Here is a 20,690-nt window from a genome sequence, read left to right as displayed (position 1 = left end):
GGCTCCCCTGAGGTCACTTCTGCACTCCGAGACGTGGCACACTACCAGCACGAGGGCAGTATTCACAACTAGAATCGCTACCTTTGCACACTCCCATTCTAGGCAGGATCAACACTGCGCGACAAGAATGGCAAGAAACAGAAAAAACACACACTGACCAGTGGCCCAGAGGAGTGGTGAGAGTTTATGTTTTGGCCCCTGGAGCTGCAGCGGAGCGGAGGCGTGGAGAGGCTGGGAGGAGCTTTCTCCTTTTTGCCGTTGTTAATCTGCCTGTTATTGCTAAAGCACAGAGAAGCAGAGCAGTGAGGTTATCAAAGTGGACTCGTTGTATTGTCCCAAACCAACTCCTTTCCCTAGATTCTATTTTGTAATATTCACTGTATGCAAATGCTGGTTGTAAGGGAGAATAACGAATCTTCTTTTAAAATAAGACACGCTTTCTAAAGGAACTGTCAGAAATAAGGGCAAGAATAGTGACAATGACATTCAAGAATTACTTGATTTTTCAGCAGTGTATTACTTCAATATTAACAAACACAGGTGTTCTTTTTGAAACTCCTCTGGCATGCACTAAGCACTTAGATGACAATATAAAAATGCTGGAGTAAAATATTTTGCTGTGTTAAGCCTAATGCAAGTGAATTCCAGAGCACGGTATAAGGTCACATTAATAGTTAAACCATCTTGATTATCAATATCAATTTTATGCTTAAGTGTATGCTCCAAGAGAAGAAAAGTGTACATATTTGTGTCTGTCCATATTGGTGTATTTTTATAAACAACTGATAAATGAAAAAAAATTTTAACCAAAACTAAAACATTTAAATGATGAACCAACACATGAAAAGAAAGGTTACCTTGGAATTTTGGGATGGGTTATATGTTCCTTGTTGGCCTCTTTGTCTTTATTTGGCTTTTCTTTCTTTCTAGAGGGCTTCTGCTGAATTACTTCTCCTTTATCGAACATGAGGTGTAGGCGGTAACTGACCAGTTTGATGACTGTAAAGAATACAGTCACTGAACTGCAGTAAAAAAACGCAGTGATAGCATTTGGAGGAAAAGCCTAAAGAAGAGAAAAGAAAGAAAAAATTCATTCGTTTGCAGGGTGCTCTTTTGTTTTAAATCTGAAGGCCCTGTCAGACTATTCACTGAATACAAACTGGGCAAGATTTCGAATTTTGTTGGCTTTATAAGTTTTCCTGGTTGTGATGCCCGAGGAGAAAGAGCTGCTATCTTTTTAGGTTTTTAAAAAAATCTCTGTTTCTCAGGTTCTGGTACTAGTTGTGTGGATGCCCAACATTTCGTTCGCAGGCAGGAGCCCCACAGAAAAAAAGGTGTTTTACACTCAGCTTTCGCATGTCCTGTGAGTTCTTTCCCAAGCCTGGTCTGGCTTTCCTGCACGTCTGCTTGTAGCAAAGCCTGAAGAAAGGCCTTTGAGATGTTGTTTCCTTCAACAAAGCACAAAAAGCCTTGTTGAGAACAGAGGGAAGAAGGAAGGAGAAAGGTTAATGTAATGTCTCCCTTCCTTCCTTCCTCCCTTCCTTCCTTTCTTTCTTCCCCCCTTCCTTCCTTCCTCCCTCCCTCCGTCCCTCCTTTCCTTTTCTGCTCTCCTGTAGGCCAACACCATCAGGACATGTATTTCCCTAGTGGTTTAATGCAGCCAAGGAGCCACAAAATGGCACACTGGGGGTGCCTGGGTGGCTCAGTGGGTTAGAGCCTCTGCCTTTGACTCAGGTCACGATCCCAGGATCCTGGAATTGAGCCCCACATCGGGCTCTCTGCTCAGTGGGGAGCCTGCTTCCTCCTCTCTCTGCCTGCTTCTCTGCCTACTTGTGATCTTTGTCTGTCAAATAAATAAATAAAAAACTTTTAAAAAAATGGCACCCTGCTTCCAAAAGGAAGATAGTTACATAAGTGTAAAAGGATCTGAGTGTAGAGATCATGGTAAAGTTCAGTTCAATTCTGTCCAATCCCCTCAAGAAACAAAAAGAATCACTAGGATCCAAGCAACTATCCCATTCTGCAGGACCCCCCACATAGCATCCTAATTCTCTCCCAGGACCATGGAGAACAGCAGGTTCTCTACTCCTTCCTAAACTAAATTCTTATCTTTGGAGATCGAAATAGATCCCAGTGTCTCAAGGTAATATGAGGGACAACCTCAATAAAAAGCAAGACCCTTTTATCAATGCGCCTCACTAAAGGATCTCAAGAAATCCAGTGATAAGTGTAGTCTCTCCTTCAACCTGAACCTGATGAGCCTGTGGACAACATGGCCCAACCCACCGTGGTCCCACGATAGTCCATCATCTAGGTAAGACTCTTCCATAAACAACATGGCCACACAAAAAGAATAAAGAAAAAGGAAAACTACACTGACTTGCTTTTACTTCATGGGAAAAAGGTGCACAAATAAATATAAATTAATAAATAAGTGAATGAGAGATTAAGTAAAACAAATTAGATAGATGATGATGATACATAGATAATGAGCAAGAGATAGAAATAAAGTCAGGTTCCCTACCTGGAAGCAGATAAGTTTCCCATTTACACACATACCTTCTGAGGAGAAGCTGGGATGAACCTCAAGGAATACAGAGAAAAATTAAAAGAGAAAGAGAGACAGGGGCCACCAGTAGTCCCCAGCACTTTTTCTTAGCATGTCTATATATTTCAGGTCTAAAAAATTCAGGCTAAAGCTAGAGAGTGAGTTTAAAGAAACTGGTAAAGGAAGACTAAAACGCAGCAAATGTCCTGAGACTAGATTAGCATCCTATCAGACACAAATTATATTCAAAAGTTTTTTAAATTATAATGTAACATGGGCTTCATAGTACTCTGGTTAGTGGGGCCACAGAGAGAATTCGTGCTCACTAAACATGGGACCCCCTGCATTTTCCAGCCTCCTTTGCTGTCAGGCTAGGGTCATGTGACTACTTTTGGCTCATGGACGATAAGGAGAAGTGGCTGGCGTTGCTTCTAAGCCTGGACAGTTATGAGCTAGGGCTTCCTCCATCTCACGCTTCTCTTTAGTTGGCAATCACAGAGGCCACGTTTCTAAGACATTCCATCTGCAAGCAGGCAGAGCTTCCTGCAGCCTGGGTACCTGGTGACTCTGGAACAAGGCCCTTATCAATCTGAGACGGACATGTACTAGAAGTGAGAACTTAATCCTTTGATTCATTAAACCACTGAGATTTGGGGGTTTGACTACTGTGTCAGCTAGCGCTGATTAACCCAATACTGGGGGTTCCATTTCCACAAGGAAGCTTCCATTCAAACTATATTAGAAATAAATGGGGTAAAAAGCCCTCAGGTATTAGGAAGAGAAGGCTAGGGAAGGTAAGAGAGAAAAGATTACATATGGATATTGGGATAATTCGTTTGGAAAGAAACTGACTTGCCACAGTAAGAAGAGGTACTTCTCAGCTTACCCTCACAAATATAGAGGCAGCCCTGGCTTGGTAGTGTTGAAATTAAGAGAAGGCAAGAAGTTACAATGAGGTTCAGTATCTAGTTTGCAACCCAGGTGAGAAAAGGCCCTTGTCTCATTCTTTACAAAAAACCACTGGCACTTTGTCACTCCCCCAAAAGCCCATAGACCTCACCAGGCCATAATGAAAGACAGCGATTTTACTGAAAATTTCCAGGGAGAGAGGAAAAGTTTTACAACATGCTAGAGATGGTACATTATTCCTTCCCAAAATTCCCTAATGTCCTTTAAAACCTCTCCCTTCAGAAGACCTTGCAAACAGAATCTAGAATCCTCCCAAATATCCCCTTTTTAAAAAAATTAACATAAAATGTATTATTTGTTCAGGGGTACAGGTCTGTGATTCATCAGTCTTACACAATGCATAGCACTCACCATAGCACATACCCTCCCCAGTGTCCATCACCCAGCCACCCCATCCCTCCCATCCCCCAGCAACCCTCAGTTTGTTTCCTGAGATTAAGTCTTTTATGGTTTGTCCCCCTCTCTGGTTTCATCTTGTTTCATTTTTTTCCCTCCCTTCCCCTACGATCCTCTGTCTTGTTTCTCAAATTCCTCATATCAGTGAGATCATATGATAATTGTCTTTCTCTGATTGACTTATTTCACTTAGCATAATACCCTCTAGTTCCATCCATGTTGTTGCAGATGGCAAGATTTGGTGGGTTTTTATGATGGCTACATCGTATTCCATGGTATATATAAACTACATCTTCTTTATCAATTCATCCTTTGATGGACATCTAGGCTCTTCCCATAGTTTGGCTATGGTGGACACTGCTGCTATAAACATTGGGGTATACATGCCTCTTCGGATCACTACACCAAATATTTTTTTTTAATGTCATGTAATTAAGCTCTGCTCAGGCTCCTCCAATAGTACATTTCCAGGGACACCACTGAAAATTATTTTCAAGGCCAATTTTACTTCTGACATCATTATGCTCAGTCAACAAAAGATCCTCAACTCCTAGGATTTTCTGTCCTTATAAGTATGAATGCAAGGAGAGGAGGAGGATTTAGGAATAAACGTGTCATGATGAGCAGTTTTTAATTGGCTTTTAATTTCTGTCAAAGATTCCAACCCCCCCCCATATTAGGTTGATTCGGATTTTGAATAGAGGTTTATTTGTTTCAGGGAAATCATATTTTTTTTCTTTGTTTCAATGAACTTACCGTTTTAACACTTCTAATTAATAGGAGGCAATATTTTTCACAATTATATCCTTGGCCAAAGCAAAGTTGTATGCTGTTCTCTGACACATTATTAAGATTGTCTAGTAGTATAACAATGCATTTTACCAAAATTTCCTGACAAAATGTCATGAAAAACAATATGCTGTTACGAACTAAGCAATTACAAATATACTTGCATGGCTCACAGAACTGGACTTCTTGGGATTTGGCACCATCTAGAAGAATCTGTCTTCATGGACACCCAGACCACGCGCCGTTCTCCCAGATGGAACCCACCTCTGTTCCTTGAGGCTCATGGCTCAGGTCTCTCATAGAGTGTACCCACTCTTTTTTTTTTTTTTAATTTGTTGTGGTAAAAAATATATAACATAAAATTTACCCTCTTAACTTTTTGTAAGTGCACAGGTCGGTAACGTTCAGTACATTCACGTCATTGTGCAGCCATCACCCCCCATCCATCTCTGGAACTTCTCCATCTGTCCAGACTGCAAGTTTATACCCATTCAATGGTAACTCCCCATCTCCTCCTCCCCCAACCCTGGCAACCCACATTCTATTTCCTGTCTCTACGAATTTGACTCTTCTAGGTACCTTATGTCACTGGAATCATGCAGTATTTGTCCTTTTGTGACTGGATCATTTCCCTTAGCATAACGTCCTCAGGGTTCAGCCATTATTGCAGCATGGGTCAGAATTTCTTTCCTTTATAGGGCTGAACAATATTGTGCTCATTCATTAGACATTTTGCGTATCCATTCATCCGTTGATGGACACTTGGCTTGTTTCTACCCCTCCATTACTGTGAATAGGGCTGCTCTGAACATGAGTGTGCAAATACCTCTTGAAGACCTGCTTTTAATCCTTTTGGATATATATCCAGAAGTGGAACTGCTAGATCAAGCAGCAATTCTATGTTTAATTTTTGGAGGAATCTCCATGCTGTTCTCCACAGTAGCTGTGCCATTTTATACCATTGTGGTTTTTCACTGCAGGTTAATGGCTTATTACTGACCATCTCTTGAGTGGCCTGGAGAGATCAATACTCTGGCTGAGTGAGTCCTACCCATAAATAATGCTGGTGCCCAGTGAGGATAAACCACTTCTGAGGGCTTCTGTCTGCAGACATAAAGAAGGGCGCTCTTGGGAGTTCAAACTTTACCAACTCCTATTTCATAAAGGAACCTCATTTATATACTTCCACAAACTAATTTTGCAGAAGGATTCTGCAAAATTCATCTTAAAAAAAAGAGGAAGCTGAAGCATAAATGAGTCACACTTCCATGCTGATAAGCACATGTATCTCTTCTCGCCTAGAAGTTACTTACCTAGCCACAGCCATGACCTGATTGGAGAACCAAGCACTCAAAAGAAAAAAAAAAAATTTAATGTCTTCTGGGCAGTCAAAACACATTACTGTTACAGAGAAACTCCTTTTGACTCGTATGGTTTCCAGGAAAGGGAACTCTTCCTTCTATAGACTGGCCTCTTTGTGCTTCTAGCTCCTTCCTCAGTGATTCCTGTCCAGCATTCTGGGGAGCAGGAACCAGGCATGCTGTCCCCTCTGTCTCAGGACCCAGCCCTGATGGAGGAGGTGTGTGTCTGGGTGGCGTCTCTCCATATTACAAGGTTCCAGCACCAGTCCTGAGTCAAAGAGGCTCAATGCTTCCCACATGGCTCCTGAACAGCTAGATAAGGCTCCATGACTCTAGGGCTCACAATTAGGAAGTCTACCTACCTGCAGATCGAACACATTTCCAAATAATAGCTTAATTTGCAATAAGGGTGATACCTGAACTCCATCTCCTTGATTATTGTCTCCCTTGAGTGACTCAGAAAAAAAGAGGAGTTATTGATTGGACTGCCAAGTCTACACACAAAGTTTATGACCTTGACTGGAAGGGTAGTCACTCAGAGCAACAGTTGGAAGCTTTGTGCTCTTACTCTAGGCATAATTTATTTATGTGGCACATTAGAAGCCTAATGGTACCCTAGCCCACCACAGAAATTAGAAGGGGAAATGAGGAATGAGTACAAGTGACCACAATAATGTAACAAGACATGCTAAATGACTGTGTACAATAGTGTTGGCAAAGTACAAAAAAAAAACCCCCAAAAAAACAAAAAAAAACCCTATGAAAAATCAAGTCACTTGTGTGGTCATTTTCTGAGGCATAAGCATGGCCCAGTCATTCCCTGAGGACATCACTACAAAAACATAATAAGCTATCCAGGAGGACAAAGAGAATGTTCAATGACATTCAATATCATATCAGAGAAGGCAGGAAATTGTAAAACCATCAATGTGGTTAAAGTAAATTGAATTTTCCTGCTTTCAGATTAAGCTTCAAGTAATTTAGCAAACGTCTTTACTCAGAGTATGTGGCCAATGAATTAGGCATTAATCTGCTAAACGTAGCGCACTGTCTCTCACACGCATTTGCCATGTGCTCGGATGGTTCTCCGTGGGCCAGCATGCTCCCTCTGGCTGTGAGGAAACGCCCCATGTTGGGACCTGTGCTCCGGGAAAGAACCCCCTTCTTCATGTTTCTGGGAGCCTAACCAGGTCTCGACTATTAGAAGATCCTAGGTTATTCTAAAAAGACAGGGCACACTGAACAACTGTTGTCTTCTCTGCTTCAGAACTAACAGAGAGCTCCCTCTTGTTCATCCATTTTGTCAGACTAGGAGAGAAGAGCTTTGGCCATCCATTCCTCATCCATCCGTCCATCCATCCAGTCACTCAACAGACACATGTGGAGTGTCGTGTCAAGACAGTAGTTCCAACGGTTTCACTCAGGTAGGATTTTTGAGTCTACTGACGTCAACTGTAACCACTTTGGAAGAGGGAAAATCAGACCACAGGACAGAGAAGTACAATCATTTCTCCACATTTCTATACATGAAGGGACAGACAGGTTTTCACATCCTAAATAACAGTTCATTACCTATCTTGTGACGCTCCATTATGAAAAACAAAAACAAGAAACGCATTTAATACTGTCTCGGAAAAATCTGGAACTTGGGATTTTATCTTGAAACCAGAATGAGCTGCGCAGTCCTGTGGATACCAAGAATGTGGACGAGAGCTCCAGAAGGCAGATGTGTGAGAAGGCACGCGGGTGTTGGAAACTCCTGACAGGATACCGGGGCGGGGAGGGGCTCTCCATGCAGCACCCTCAGAAGTAGGCCAGCCTTGCAAAAAAATGCTTGCTGAAAAATGGTGACGTGAGTAGAATCAAGAACTCTGACTGGTTCTCAAAAGAAAGCCCAGCGGTCTTCTATCTTGCCAAGGAACATGCATGGAAAGGAGACCATCATGCGTCCTCTTGGGTCTGCCACTTGACTGCTTCAGGGCCTGTCTGTTTTTCTGATCTGCTGTGGTTTCTCTGAGCTCCTGGGCCGCCTCCTTTGTGTGCAGCTTGCATGAGGGAAATGCTGGGTATGGAAGTGGCAAGTGTTTGACATTCACCAAGGCAGTGGCAAGGCAGTGCTGCAGGGACCAATAAGAGGGGAAAACAGCCAAAGGCTGCAGAGGCCGACTGGAGACGGGCATGCAGAGGAGAATCTCTGTGGGCCTGAGTGCTGTGCAAACCATTTAGAAAGCTGGTGCCTGCAATTACCGACTCCTTTCTCTCTCCTCTTCTCATGAAGAATGTGTATGGTGGACGGCTTAGTCAATGGATGCCCAGGACAGTCAAGAAATCTACATGCATGTTGTCTTCTATTTCAGATGGTCACAGTTTAAGAGGAGACATTTCATTTCCATGTCGAATGTACACTGAGCTAAACAGGTTGAACCATCGGTAAACTCACTGAAGGCCAAGGGATGTCAATCTCCAGGCAGTGATAAGCTCAACCAGGAATCTCTACAGATAATGAGTTTGAATATCATTGAGTATCAATGCCGTGTGTTTCCTAATAGAAAAGTGTGATTTCAAATTTACAATGAGACTTTAGTAATGTGATTGTTTATCAAAATATAAACCATACCTGATCAATTCTCTATTTGATAGATAAATCTAAACTTACACATTCATTTTTCATAAGGAATTTCAGATTCCTTTGTGTTTTTAAGTACTCTCAAAACCCAAATGACAGAGAAAATGTTTAGTGTCATGAAATTTCAAATGTTTCAGTTAATATTTAAATGTAATGAATTAAATATTGTATTTCTTAATTCTTAAGCAATAGTCTTCAAAATCAATTATATGAAAAGATTAAAATCAACCAGCAATGCTGCTTTTTAAAGGGAATAGCAAGACAAAAATGAATTGAATTTATAAACTTTTTCTTTACACCGCCTGCTTCACAAACACGCAGAAGCCACAATGTTGTCTGAAGCACAGAAGAGGGGGCTGGTTCACAGCTCCAGGTGAGAGGCTGAGCTAGAAGGGGTCCCTGCACAGGCTCCAAGTCCACCTGCAGAGTCTGCACACCTTCCCTTGCTCTGCCTGCTTTTCAGCATGCTAGGCAGAAACTGGACGTTGGTATGCCTCAGGATCCTTTCCTTCTACTCAATGGCGAGTGTCTTCGGTTTGATTCTTCCATAGCCCAGAGCTACCAAGGACTGCCCAGTGGGCTTCTGCTCCTTCCTGTGCAACGGTGTCTTTCAATCGAATGGAAGTTCTATGGGCATTTGAGGTCCAGCAATTTCTCATCACGCAACATGCTCAGCATGTGTGACCCCCACTCTTTAGATGCTACTGGGACATTTACTTGAAATGCCACTGTGATAAAATCATTGAGATGAACCTCAAAATGCTCCTTACAAAAACTGCCAGTGCTTCTCGGGGGCAGTTACTTCTCCCAATCTAGAACCACGGTGCCTACTTAATTGTAACATAGGGAGTAGATATTATCACGCTGCAGTGAGGGCCGCTAGAGCCATAGGCTTCACCCACTGATATCCTACAATGACCCACCTCATTCTTTCAGCCTAGAGCTACTCAACCCCAGTACTACTGACATCTCGGGCTGAGCAGTTCTCTGTTGTGGGAGCTATCCTGGGCACCAGAGAATGTAGCGGCATCCCTGGCCTGGACACACCAGGCACCAGTAGCAACCCCTCCAGTGTGACAGCCCAGATCATCTCCACACATCGCCAACTGTCCCTGGAGGGGGTACAGACATGACCTCCTCACTTAAAACCACTACTTAGCCCATCAATGTATATGTGACTACCTTGTACCAAACACAGAGAGAGAAAAAATGTAGTCCCTGTACTCACAGAGTTCAAAGTCAGGATAGATGAGGAGACAATTACAAGACAGAGCAGCAAGGGTGTCATTCTGGTCCACTGAATTGCGTCTAACTCAGACTGAGAGGTGGGGGTAAGAGGCCAAGGAGATGATTCCAGAACAAGCGGTCATCTGTGAGAATGTGAAGGACCCCGAGACAAGGCAGGCAGAAGGCACACCACGCAGAAGCACAGAGCCTTCCAGGAAGGCACACGTTCCAGAATAAGACACATGGGGCACCCCAGTGAGAACAGAGAGATAACATACAAAGAGTCGCACACACCACATGCCTGGGAATTCCATCACTACCATGAAGAAAGAGTGTAGAAGACTGTTTAAGCGTGGAAACCAAAAGGTGCTGCCTGTAGTCTACAAGGTCATCAGAGTGCATGGCAGGCTGGATGGAGAACCACACTAGCCACAGGGAGACCAGACAGAGGTGGACTTACTTGGGGAGTGAATGAAATCATCTGTGTGGATGCCACCTGTGCAACACAAACTCTGATTTTCCACAAAATCACGGCAAAAACTGCGAAGTACAATCTATATAAACTATTATCTTTGCTCTCTTACATCGGCATTAGAAACTCCAAAGACATCCCTAAAAGAAACAACTGAAGCCACCAACATCAATGGCAGGACTGTTGGAATAAATGAATGATCTTGTAAGGTGACGACTGGGAAGGAGCTACCATATGGAAAAGTTGTCACTTTTTTTTATTTTAAGAAGTTCTTATTTATGGAAAACAGCATGGCAGTTCTTCCAAAAATTAAAAATAGGATAACCATATGATCCAGCTTCCACTTCAACCCAAAAGAAGTGAAAGCAAGGTCTCCTGGAGACATCTGTGCACGCATGTTCACAACAGCATTATTCTCAACAGTAAGAGGCAAAGCAGCCCAGTGTCCCTCCAAAGATGAATAAACAAAATACAGCATATATACATGGTGAACTACAGTTCAACCTTAAAAAGGAAGGAAATTCTGATATATGCTACAACACAGATGAATCTTGGGGACATTATGCTAAGGGAAATAAGCCAATCACGAAGAGCCCCCCAGTTCTCTGTGATTAGACTTAAACGACGGATCCACAGTGATCAGACTCATAGAAGGGGAAAGTCACATGGTGGTTACCGGGGACTCAGCGGAGGGGACATGGGGGTCGTTTAAGGAACACAGTTTCAATTTTGCAAGATGAAAACGTTTTGGAAACTGTTTGCACGACCATGTGAATACGCTTAACACAATTGTACACTCAGAAATTATAAAGACGGTCGGGGCGCCTGGGTGGCTCAGTCGCTTAAGCATCTGCATTCAGCTCAGGTCATGATCCCAGGGTCCTGGATACACTGGGCTCCCTGTTCAGCAGGGGGTCTGCTTCTCCCCCACCACCGCCAATCCCCGCTCATGCTCTCTCCCTCTCTCTTAAACGAATAAATAAAATCTTAAAAAAAAATGATGAAGACGGTAACTTTAAAGTTATGTGTGTGTTACAATTTTTAAGGTATTATTTTATAGCAGTTGAGATTATGTATGGCATTTTCTACCTGGGAAATAAGAACACATGAGCTCCTTCTGCCTGAAGACAGCCACTCAGCGGGACCAGCTCCTCGGAATGCCTGCTGATCCCCCCCAGAAGACCTCCTCAAGATCAAATTGCATCCACTCAAGTGTCCACTGCCCAGAGCAAGCTAGAGATAAAAGCCCCCGCGGAGTGAGCTGAACCACAGAAGGAGCCAAGCTGCCTCCCTATTCTCTCAGCCTCTCACAGGTCCGTGCTGAATACGCACTCCATGCAGGTGCTGTGTCTGGCGCGGGGGAGGGAGCTGTGGACAAAACATGCAAATGTCTGTCTTCAAGGAGCCTCTGTGATAGCACAGATTAATTACAGCTAATTACAAAATTAATTTATTTTTGTCCAACAAGGGGACCTAGCCTAGTAGGGAGTACCAGGGAACAGTCCTGTATGAAACTGGCATTTAACTTGAGCACCGAAGAATGAACTAGAGGAGACTTGGAGAGGCGCGTGGGGGAGATTTCGGGCCATGGGGACAGCTGTAAAATCTTTAAAGCGGCCTCGGAGATGGGGAGCTCTGCAGAGCTGAGCCCTGGGGAGAGGCGGGAAGAGAAAGGAGTGAGACGAAGATGAGAATCCAGGAAGAGCTGGAGGCCTGCTGCAGCCCTGTGAGGAGGTCCCTAGGGGCTGGCTTGCTCCTCTCCCTTCCTCTGCTCCCCAGTGCCCCAGAAAGTCCCTCCCAAGCACCATTTGAAGCACATCACTGCCCTGTGCGAACACCAACACTCAACTCTGCAGCACCACTTAGAATCCTTCCAAACCTTTTCACGGCAAGGCCCCCTTGAGCCTCTCGGTGTGTGCTCTGGGGTACCCCACTGAACGCAAAACCCCAGAACAACCTGGCCTCAAAGAGTAAACTGCCTAGATGGTGAGATGAGATGAACACGCATCAGGGGGTATACAAACGATACAGACTGGCACACAACTGACAGGCTCGCTCAAGTCAACTGTCCTACCTCAGCGTGAGGCTGCCCACTTAGGGGCAGTGGAGGAAATCTTAGAGAAGGGGAGCTGTTGTCAAGGGCCTCACGGGGAAGCTGGGCTTTGACCATGATGCCGGAAAATGATAACGCAAGACACGGAGCAGGAGTCTAGGGAAGGGCAGGTGCCGGGCACATTCCATTAGCACAGTCACAACAGGCAAAGCTATCAGAGTGGCCTGACTCTAAAGGGAGAGAGAAGATAATGAACTACAGAGCTAGGTTGAAGAAAAAGGGGGAAATGAAGCCACACAGAGAACACGGAGATGCAATGAATGACAAGTGCAGGAGGAGGAATGCCAGAATATACCCTTCTTTGCAACACAACTGGTTACGTTTACCATTCTTTATTGATCAGTTGGTTAGTGAATGGTTTAGCGTACGCTGTGTGTTAAGCACTCTGATTTCCAAATTAGCTATGATTTGTGCCACTCACAGAAGGCTATCTCACTTTTATGCACTCTCCTTCCCAGTCTTTATAAATTCCTTGAATGCAAGGGCTGCCATCCTGCAGTGCCTGACCCAGTCAGCACCGTCCCCTCTCTTGGCTTCAGCAGTTATGCCAAGTCCTGGTCTCCCTCATGTTCAAGGCTCCCAAACGATGGCAAGGACAAACTGTGCTTTCCTCAGGAGCTGACAAAGCCAAGTGCTGGGAGAAGTCACGAGAAGTAGCTGACTCATGGTAAGGTGCTGGGGCTTCCACCCCAGGCTGCCTTAAGATCCCCCTGAGATGACGAGTATAGGGTGTGTGGAGGGAGAAAGAATCCTGCAGCAGAGAGAGCACATGAAGGAGACCACGACCTTGAGAAGCAGCTTACTCCCATGATGGGAAGGGGGACATGGGCCCCTATCTCATGAGTCAGAGAGAGAAAGAATTCTTAAAGGATTGTGCCTGTGGTGGGAGTATGGGGTACACTTCTGTGAGATGGAGTGGAGATATCTAAGAACTGAAGGTTTTCTGACAACCAAGGGACATGAATAGGATTGTATGTCTTTTCTTTGGTGTTATCCCTGCTTCCCCACTCATCTGCAGCTGGACACATGGACACCCCCTACTCTGTTCCATTCTGGAGCCAATCACAGACCAGCTGCAGGTCCGGGAGCAAGTCTTGCTAACAGAGCAGTTGATCAAGGTAGTAGAGATGAGCCTTTCAGCATCCTATATCACTTCCATATTCCATCACTAATGTCTGGTCCTCCAACAGGGTCATCCTACTCCTAAATGCATACCATGGATGCTCAAATGGACTCATCTTGGATGGGAACCTACAAATTTGCCCCTTTAGCCTTTTAACATAACTTCAGTATTTTTCAATAGCTTCTTTGACTTTGGACTCCTCTTCTATGTTTTCTGGCCCAGATCTGGGATGGTCCGTTTCTCCAAAGAGCCTTTGTTCCTTCTAGAAGGAAATGGCATTTAGAGCCCAGAATCTGAGTGTGGGATTTGCACATTCTCATTGAGTTATTGTTGCTTTAGATGTTTTAATAGACAGAGCTAAAAAATACAATTTTTTAAAAATTTGACAGACAGAGATCACAAGTAGGCAGAGAGGCAGCAGAGAGAGAAGAGAAGCAGGCTCCCTGATGAGCAGAGAGCCCAATGCAGGGCTTGATCCCAGGACCTTAGGATCATGACCCAAGCCAAAGGCAGAGGCTTTAACCCACTGAGCCACCCAGGCACCCCAAAAAATACATATTCTTCAAGGAAAAAAAATAAATCATGATTTCAGTTGGGTATTTCTAGTTCAAATGAAAGATTACAAGGATCTATATAACTTCTGGGATTTGATTTATATGTTTCCTTTCATTGTCAAAATCGTGATTCCTCAAAATAATAACATGATTTCTTATTTTCTCTACATATATATATAAAATAAAATTTCAAAATAATAATATAAAATTTTATTGAGGGCAGTAAGAAAACTAAAGTCAATTTAAGATTTCTTTGTAGTTGTTTTGTTTTTAGATTATACCCCTAGGCCTTGAAGCTCTGTGTTTATTTTCTTAATGATTTTATTTATTTATTTGAGAGAGACAGCAGATCGAGAGAAAGAGCATGAGCGGGAGTGAAGGGCAGAGGGAGGGGGAGAAGCAGACTCCCCACTGAGCAGGGAACCCAATGCAGGGCTTGATCCCAGGACCTGAGTTCACGACCTGAGCCAAAGGCAGACCCTTAACCGACTGAGCCACGCAGGCTCCCCAGAAGGTCTGTGTTTAAAGTCATTTAAAATATTTTTTGAGTAAGCCACCAAATTAGGAAACAAGTTCACTTCTTGTTGCTAGCTCTGTTGCCTTCCCCCATTCTTTCCCTCAGCTTATTTTTTATCAGTTTTTTTAAAATCTATTCTTCCGCTGTGGCTTCTTCTATATGTACGTGCTTACGTGGAACAGAAGCAGCTGGATACATGCTTCACATTTCCCTTCTTCTTTCTAGTCTATACAGGGCTTCTGCTTTTTTTTTTTTTTTTCCCAATAAGAGTGGGTCCTGGAGATCGTTTTTACAGCAGCCTACTTCCTCAACCACATTCTTCTAACTGCACAGCACTCTGCTATGCGGACATACCAGAATTCATCAAACAGCTCCGTATCAATAGAGATCTGTGTCTGGTCTTTTGCTATAACAAATAGTGCTCTGGTGACTCACCTTGTTACATACGTGCCTCTAAATTCTTAAGAATAGCTATTTATTTAAAATACATTAAGTGGGGATGCCTGGGGGGTTCGCCGACTCATGATTTCAGCTCAGGTCATGATCTCAGGAGCTTGAGATGAAGTCCCACATCGGGTCCCCCCCCTCAGCAGGGAGTCTACTTGAGATTCTCTCTCTCTGGCCCTCCACCCACTCATGCATGGTCTCTCTCTCTCTCTTTCTAAAAAATTAATTAATTAATTAATAATAAATAAATAAACTTTTAAAAAGTGCATTAGGTGTTATCTTTTAAATCTCTGTTATCTAGATATGCCATATTCACATTATTTTAATATGTACTCCTTGAATTATTAGTAATATAATCATTCCACATGTTTATGGGTTATATGTGCATGTACCTATGTATATTTCTCTGTGTCAACTCTCTGTTTATGTCCCTTTTCAAGGTGTTTATATTTTCTTTATTTATTCTTACTTATTCCTAAGAGTCATGCAAGGGTAGTAAGTTCCATAAGGACAACAGCCAGATCCGGCTTGCTCTCCACTATACTCCCAACACCCAGCCTGGTATCCAGCAAATAGTTACTCAAAAATATTAGTGAATAAATCAGTATTTATGATAGTAATGTATGTCTATATGTTTTCAATTTTTCTCATTTTCACAATTTTGCAACTTGGGGGAGCTGTTTAGCCTCTGTAAGTATTTTTTTTCTGTGAGATGGGAATAATAGTTCTTAACAGGTTGTTAATTATTTTATTCATGTGTTTTCTAGAATGTAATATGCACTCAAATGTTAGTGTCACTTATCATCACCACCATCATCATCCTTATCTATGCATCATTAATCAAACCACAGAATAAAAAGTTCAGATAAGAGGTTTCAAGATGGAGCAAAGGATAACAGAGCAAATGTTTTTATTGTCTGTATAGACAGTCAGGAGTGTTAATAATAACCAATATTATTATTGTATTATATTATAATATAATATATTATTATAATATACACATTATTTCTGTTATTATATTATTATAATATATTAAAATATTATATCGATCAAAAATTTATGAAATAAGCCAAGACAGTTGTTTTCTTGGGAAAATATTAGTGTATTTCTATAGTCAGGGATTTTTATTTTCCTGATTTTCTAGAATCTAGTAGCCATCTTGAAAGGAAGAAGATATTATCGAAAGATGAGGAAGACCAAAGGCAAAAAAGCACTGGTTCTCTTGATTTTCTTTTGAGATGATAAAGATTTTGAGGGAAGGAACTGAACCATACACAGGATCCAATATGAAAAAATTACTCAGGTCCCTCACAGTCTAAAACTTCCATATTTAAGATCAATCAATATCAAAAATTATTTTCATTTGATTCAATGTTCTTTTTAAAGTACAAATTTCCCATCATGTGGGAAAAGTTTATAATTATTACACAAATGCCACCAAAAAACACATAATCATCACATAAATAATTAAACAAAGATTATCTTGGAAACAACAGCAAATTTGAACTTCAAGGAAATCCAACACAAAGAATAACGCCAGGGTTTTCAAACCCCATTTTTAATCATCTGGATCCTGGCTGCAACGTTGTGGTGAGTATATTGAAATAAGCCTGACCACAAACTGTATATGCACTATCAAAACTGTGTTTTTTCTTACCAAGTTAGATTCCATTAGTGGAAAGAGAGAGTGTGTATAAAGCACCACACCAGCAGCAGAGGAGAAGTCAGATTGCATCCCCGCCCTCCTGCACAGTTGGTGGAGGGATAAGCCTCTCTTGAATCCAAACTTCTCCCCAGATATTGTGCCATTTCTCTGCTCCCCGCACGATAGAACCATCCTCACCAGCTGTCTGCACTCCTTCACCTCCCACTGCCTCTTAAACGCACAGCAATCTGGCTTCAACTCCCAAGCACGCCACTGAGAATATTCTTGTCAATGTCTGTAAAGGGAAACATTTAATGCAAGATGCCAAGGTCTCCAGTCTTTTCCTTGACTCACCCATACCACCCGTTTGCCCTACATCTACAAAGAGAGCTCCTTGGACCTCACCTTCTGAAATGTAATAAGCTCCCAAATGTTAGTATTACTCGTCACCATCACCATCACCATCATCTACTCATCATTCATCAATACCACGGAATAATAAACTCAGATACGGTATTTTGAGAAGAAGCAGGGAAAAACAAGGCAGACGTTTTTATTGTCTGCAGAGAAAGGTAAAGAGTTGGAGATCACATCTTCCCTCTTTCTACACATCTTCTCTAGGAGCTCTCACTTAGTCCCTTGATAGTAAATAGAATCTCTACATGGATGACTTTCAAATTCTTATCTCTAGCTACTCTTGCTTCCTATATATGACTATCTACTCAATATCTATATCTGACTATCTATCTGTTCAACATCACCACTTTGATATCTAGAAGGAAACTCCAAATTAATATGTATAAAATTAGATGTTTGGTTTCCCTGCTCTTCCCACCAACTGTCCTCTCCTACCTCTCCCATCTTAGGCAATGGTAGCTCATACAGCTGCTGCTCAAACCAGATAACCTTGATTCCTCCCTCATCTTCACTCTTCCACCCTCAAAATGAACGTATCATTAAATCTTATGAAAATACATTCAAATGCCTCCCTCTTAATGCCACCACCGTCTCTTGGCTGGGCCACTAAAAATGCCTCTGAATGTCCCCTTCTATTTCTGCTTTTTCTCTAATCTACTTTCCACCCAGCAGTCAGAGAAAATTTTTTATAAAGTAAAACAACATATCTTTGAAATGTGTTTTCTGAACCACGTTAAGATTTTATACTTACAAAAATTATTAAATCAGGGCACCTGGGTGGCTCAGTGGGTTAAGCCGCTGCCTTCAGCTCAGGTCATGATCTCAGGGTCCTGGGATCGAGTCCCACATCGGGCTCTCTGCTCAGCAGGGAGCCTGTTTCCCTCTCTCTCTCTCTCTGCCTGCCTCTCCATCTACTTGTGATCTCTCTCTGTCAAATAAATAAATAAAATCTTAAAAAAAAAAATTAAAAAAAAAATTATTAAATCAACAAGGATGAAGGGAAAACACTAAAATTATAAATCCACAAATGGACCTAAACATACGTCAAACTGACAATGTACCTACGAAAACAAATCAAATATAGAAGTAAAGAATGAATCCTATACAAGTATCAAATCATTGTGTGGTACACCTGAAACTAACACAATTTTAAATGCCAATTAAAAAATTTTTTTCAAATAATTAATCCAACTAAGTTTATTTTTTTAAAGACTATTTGAGAGAGAGAGTGAGTGCATGTGCACACGCACGTGCGTGAGCAGGGGGAGGGGCAGAGGGACAAGCCGTCTCCCCATTGAGTGGGAGCCCAACACTGGGCTGGGTCCCAAGACCCTGAGATCATGACCTGAGCCTGAGTCAGACTTAACCTACTGAGCCACCCATCCAAATAACTTTAGAACACAACACTCTCATAACACACTTCTGGTGTATTCTTCAACAATAACAATTAAAAACTCAAAGCAATTTTGCACTTTACTGAAAGATTTTATTTTCATAGCAGTATGGGAGTACTACTTCTTGTGAAATTTCAAGACTGAAAAAAATTATATTTTTGGCAACTTGAGTTCTCCTTTTGGGAAAAAGTACAACTGTGTAAGGAGTAAAGGAGAAGAAGAATCCTTTGACTTGTATCAGATTAAAGGTTTCAGAATAAAGTCTCAATAGACAGATGGATACAGAGATAGATAGATGGATAGACAGACAGACAGATAAGCTCCCTCGGCTCTGTCTACTAAAAGGATCCCAAAGTAAAGATAATCCAGTAGTAACGAACACAACTACTGCTGCCCTCAATCTTGGTTTCCAAATGCCATTGCTCACTAAAATGATCCAGGCTCCTTAGAAAAATAGCTATTTTTCCCAGGGCTGGGGTGGCAAAAGTCTAAGCCTGGCTATCTTACTGGGCCAGAAAGCAAGAAAGTACTCAGAACCTGCTGGGGACATATCCAAAGTTTGCAGAAACTGCTGCAAGAAAGTCCCACTTGCCAAATTATGTGTAATTTGAGTATCAAAAAGAATGATCATAAGAACAGATTTTAATCCATTGAGTTAAAAAAACATGAGTCTAGGAGCTCTACCAAGCACAACAAAACTACCGGGATGGGGTGGGGGGGGGAGCTTTTCTTTATGGAAGAAAACCAATAAATAAAAAATCACTATTTTGCAACCACCATTGCAATAATTATTTTAGGCAAGAATCAAAGCATGTTACCACCATAGAGTGAAAGATTTGGGCGAATACAATAATATATGATGCCTCTAGATTTCTCCTCACAGATTCAAAAGAACAAATAGGTACCTTTATAATAGATTAATGTAGGTTACACCTCCTTAACCAGTGACCAGACTTACCAGCACTTAACAGTCATAAGATGATATCACATGTTTGTGATGTTATTCATGACAAGGATATATTACTTATGCAGATTTCATGCCAAAGAAAGCATAATCACACATCTAATCTCAAGGAAATGATCCAAAATATCCAAATTAAGGAACAGTCTGCAAAACATCTTTCGATGCCATAAAAGAAAACAGAAAGGTTTGAAGAACGCATTCTAGAATACAATGCAATTTAGAGACATGACAACTAGAAGCAATGTATAACCCTTGATTAAATCCTGGATCCAGAAAAGCAAAACAAAAAAAAGCTCCAGCTAGGTAGGGCATTATTGGAAAAACAGAAAACTGGACAGGAATTACACATTAGACAACATTAGATCAATAAAATTTCTTTTGCACATGATAATTATGTGGGAGAATGTCTTTCTCCTTAAGACATACCTGCTGACATTTTTAGGGAGAAAGTGTCCTTTTTTAAAGAAATATTTTCTTAACTCATTTTTTAAGAGAGGGAGAGAGCGTGTGCGCAGTCAGGGAAAGGACAGAGGGAGAGGGAGAGAATCCTCAAACTCCCCACTGAGCACAAAGCCCACCACTGGCTCCATCCCTGGACTCGGACCATGACCAGAGCTGAAATCAAGAGTCGGAGACTGAATCAACTGAGTCACCCAGGAACCCCAGGAGAGTCTGATGCCTGCAACTCATTCTGAAATGATACGGCGGAATCCAAAAAACACATAAATATACAAAGAGAATGATGAAACGAATGTGGCAAATTATTAAGAACTGTGAATCTAAGTGAAGGGCATATAGTATCCATTCAGTGTTTTTGCAACTTTTTTGTGCACAAGGAACTTTCAAAGATAAAATGCAGGCAATAAAAAAGTAATATCCTACTTCAAATTTGACCAAAAACATGAAAGAAAACAAAAAAACAAAAAAACAGCATCCATGTGTCTCACTATATTGAGAATTTGATCCCAATTCCTCGCTGTCTACCCATTTTTTGCATGGCTAAGTCCATAGGCATTTGTCGGGTCTCAGATCAGAAGTCATTTCCTCAGGGAAACCTTCCCTAAATACAAAAGCCAGGATGGGGTCTCCCATCTTCACTATACAGCACTTAGTGCTTCTCGTATAACA

General features: G+C 42.0%; 1 protein-coding gene across 3 annotated transcripts in view; it reads right to left on the bottom strand.

Moving 5' to 3' along the window:
* The window catches only part of PCNX2 (pecanex 2), a 305,450-nt gene that overhangs the window by 250,470 nt on the left and 34,290 nt on the right, over positions 1 to 20,690 (bottom strand). For all 3 annotated transcript variants that reach the window (XM_032841083.1, XM_032841081.1, XM_032841082.1), the window contains exons 2-3: positions 858 to 1,063; positions 159 to 279 (exon numbers count right to left, since the gene is read on the bottom strand). In XM_032841083.1, the coding sequence (XP_032696974.1) occupies positions 159 to 279; positions 858 to 967 (231 nt within the window). In that variant the 5' untranslated portion in view covers positions 968 to 1,063. The remainder of the gene's footprint in view (positions 1 to 158; positions 280 to 857; positions 1,064 to 20,690) is intronic.

Source organism: Lontra canadensis, unplaced genomic scaffold (genome assembly GCF_010015895.1).
Source record: "Lontra canadensis isolate GAN:19392208 unplaced genomic scaffold, GSC_riverotter_1.0 scaffold120, whole genome shotgun sequence".
Taxonomy (NCBI): domain Eukaryota; kingdom Metazoa; phylum Chordata; class Mammalia; order Carnivora; family Mustelidae; genus Lontra; species Lontra canadensis.
This window is presented reverse-complemented; position numbering and strand designations above follow the sequence as displayed.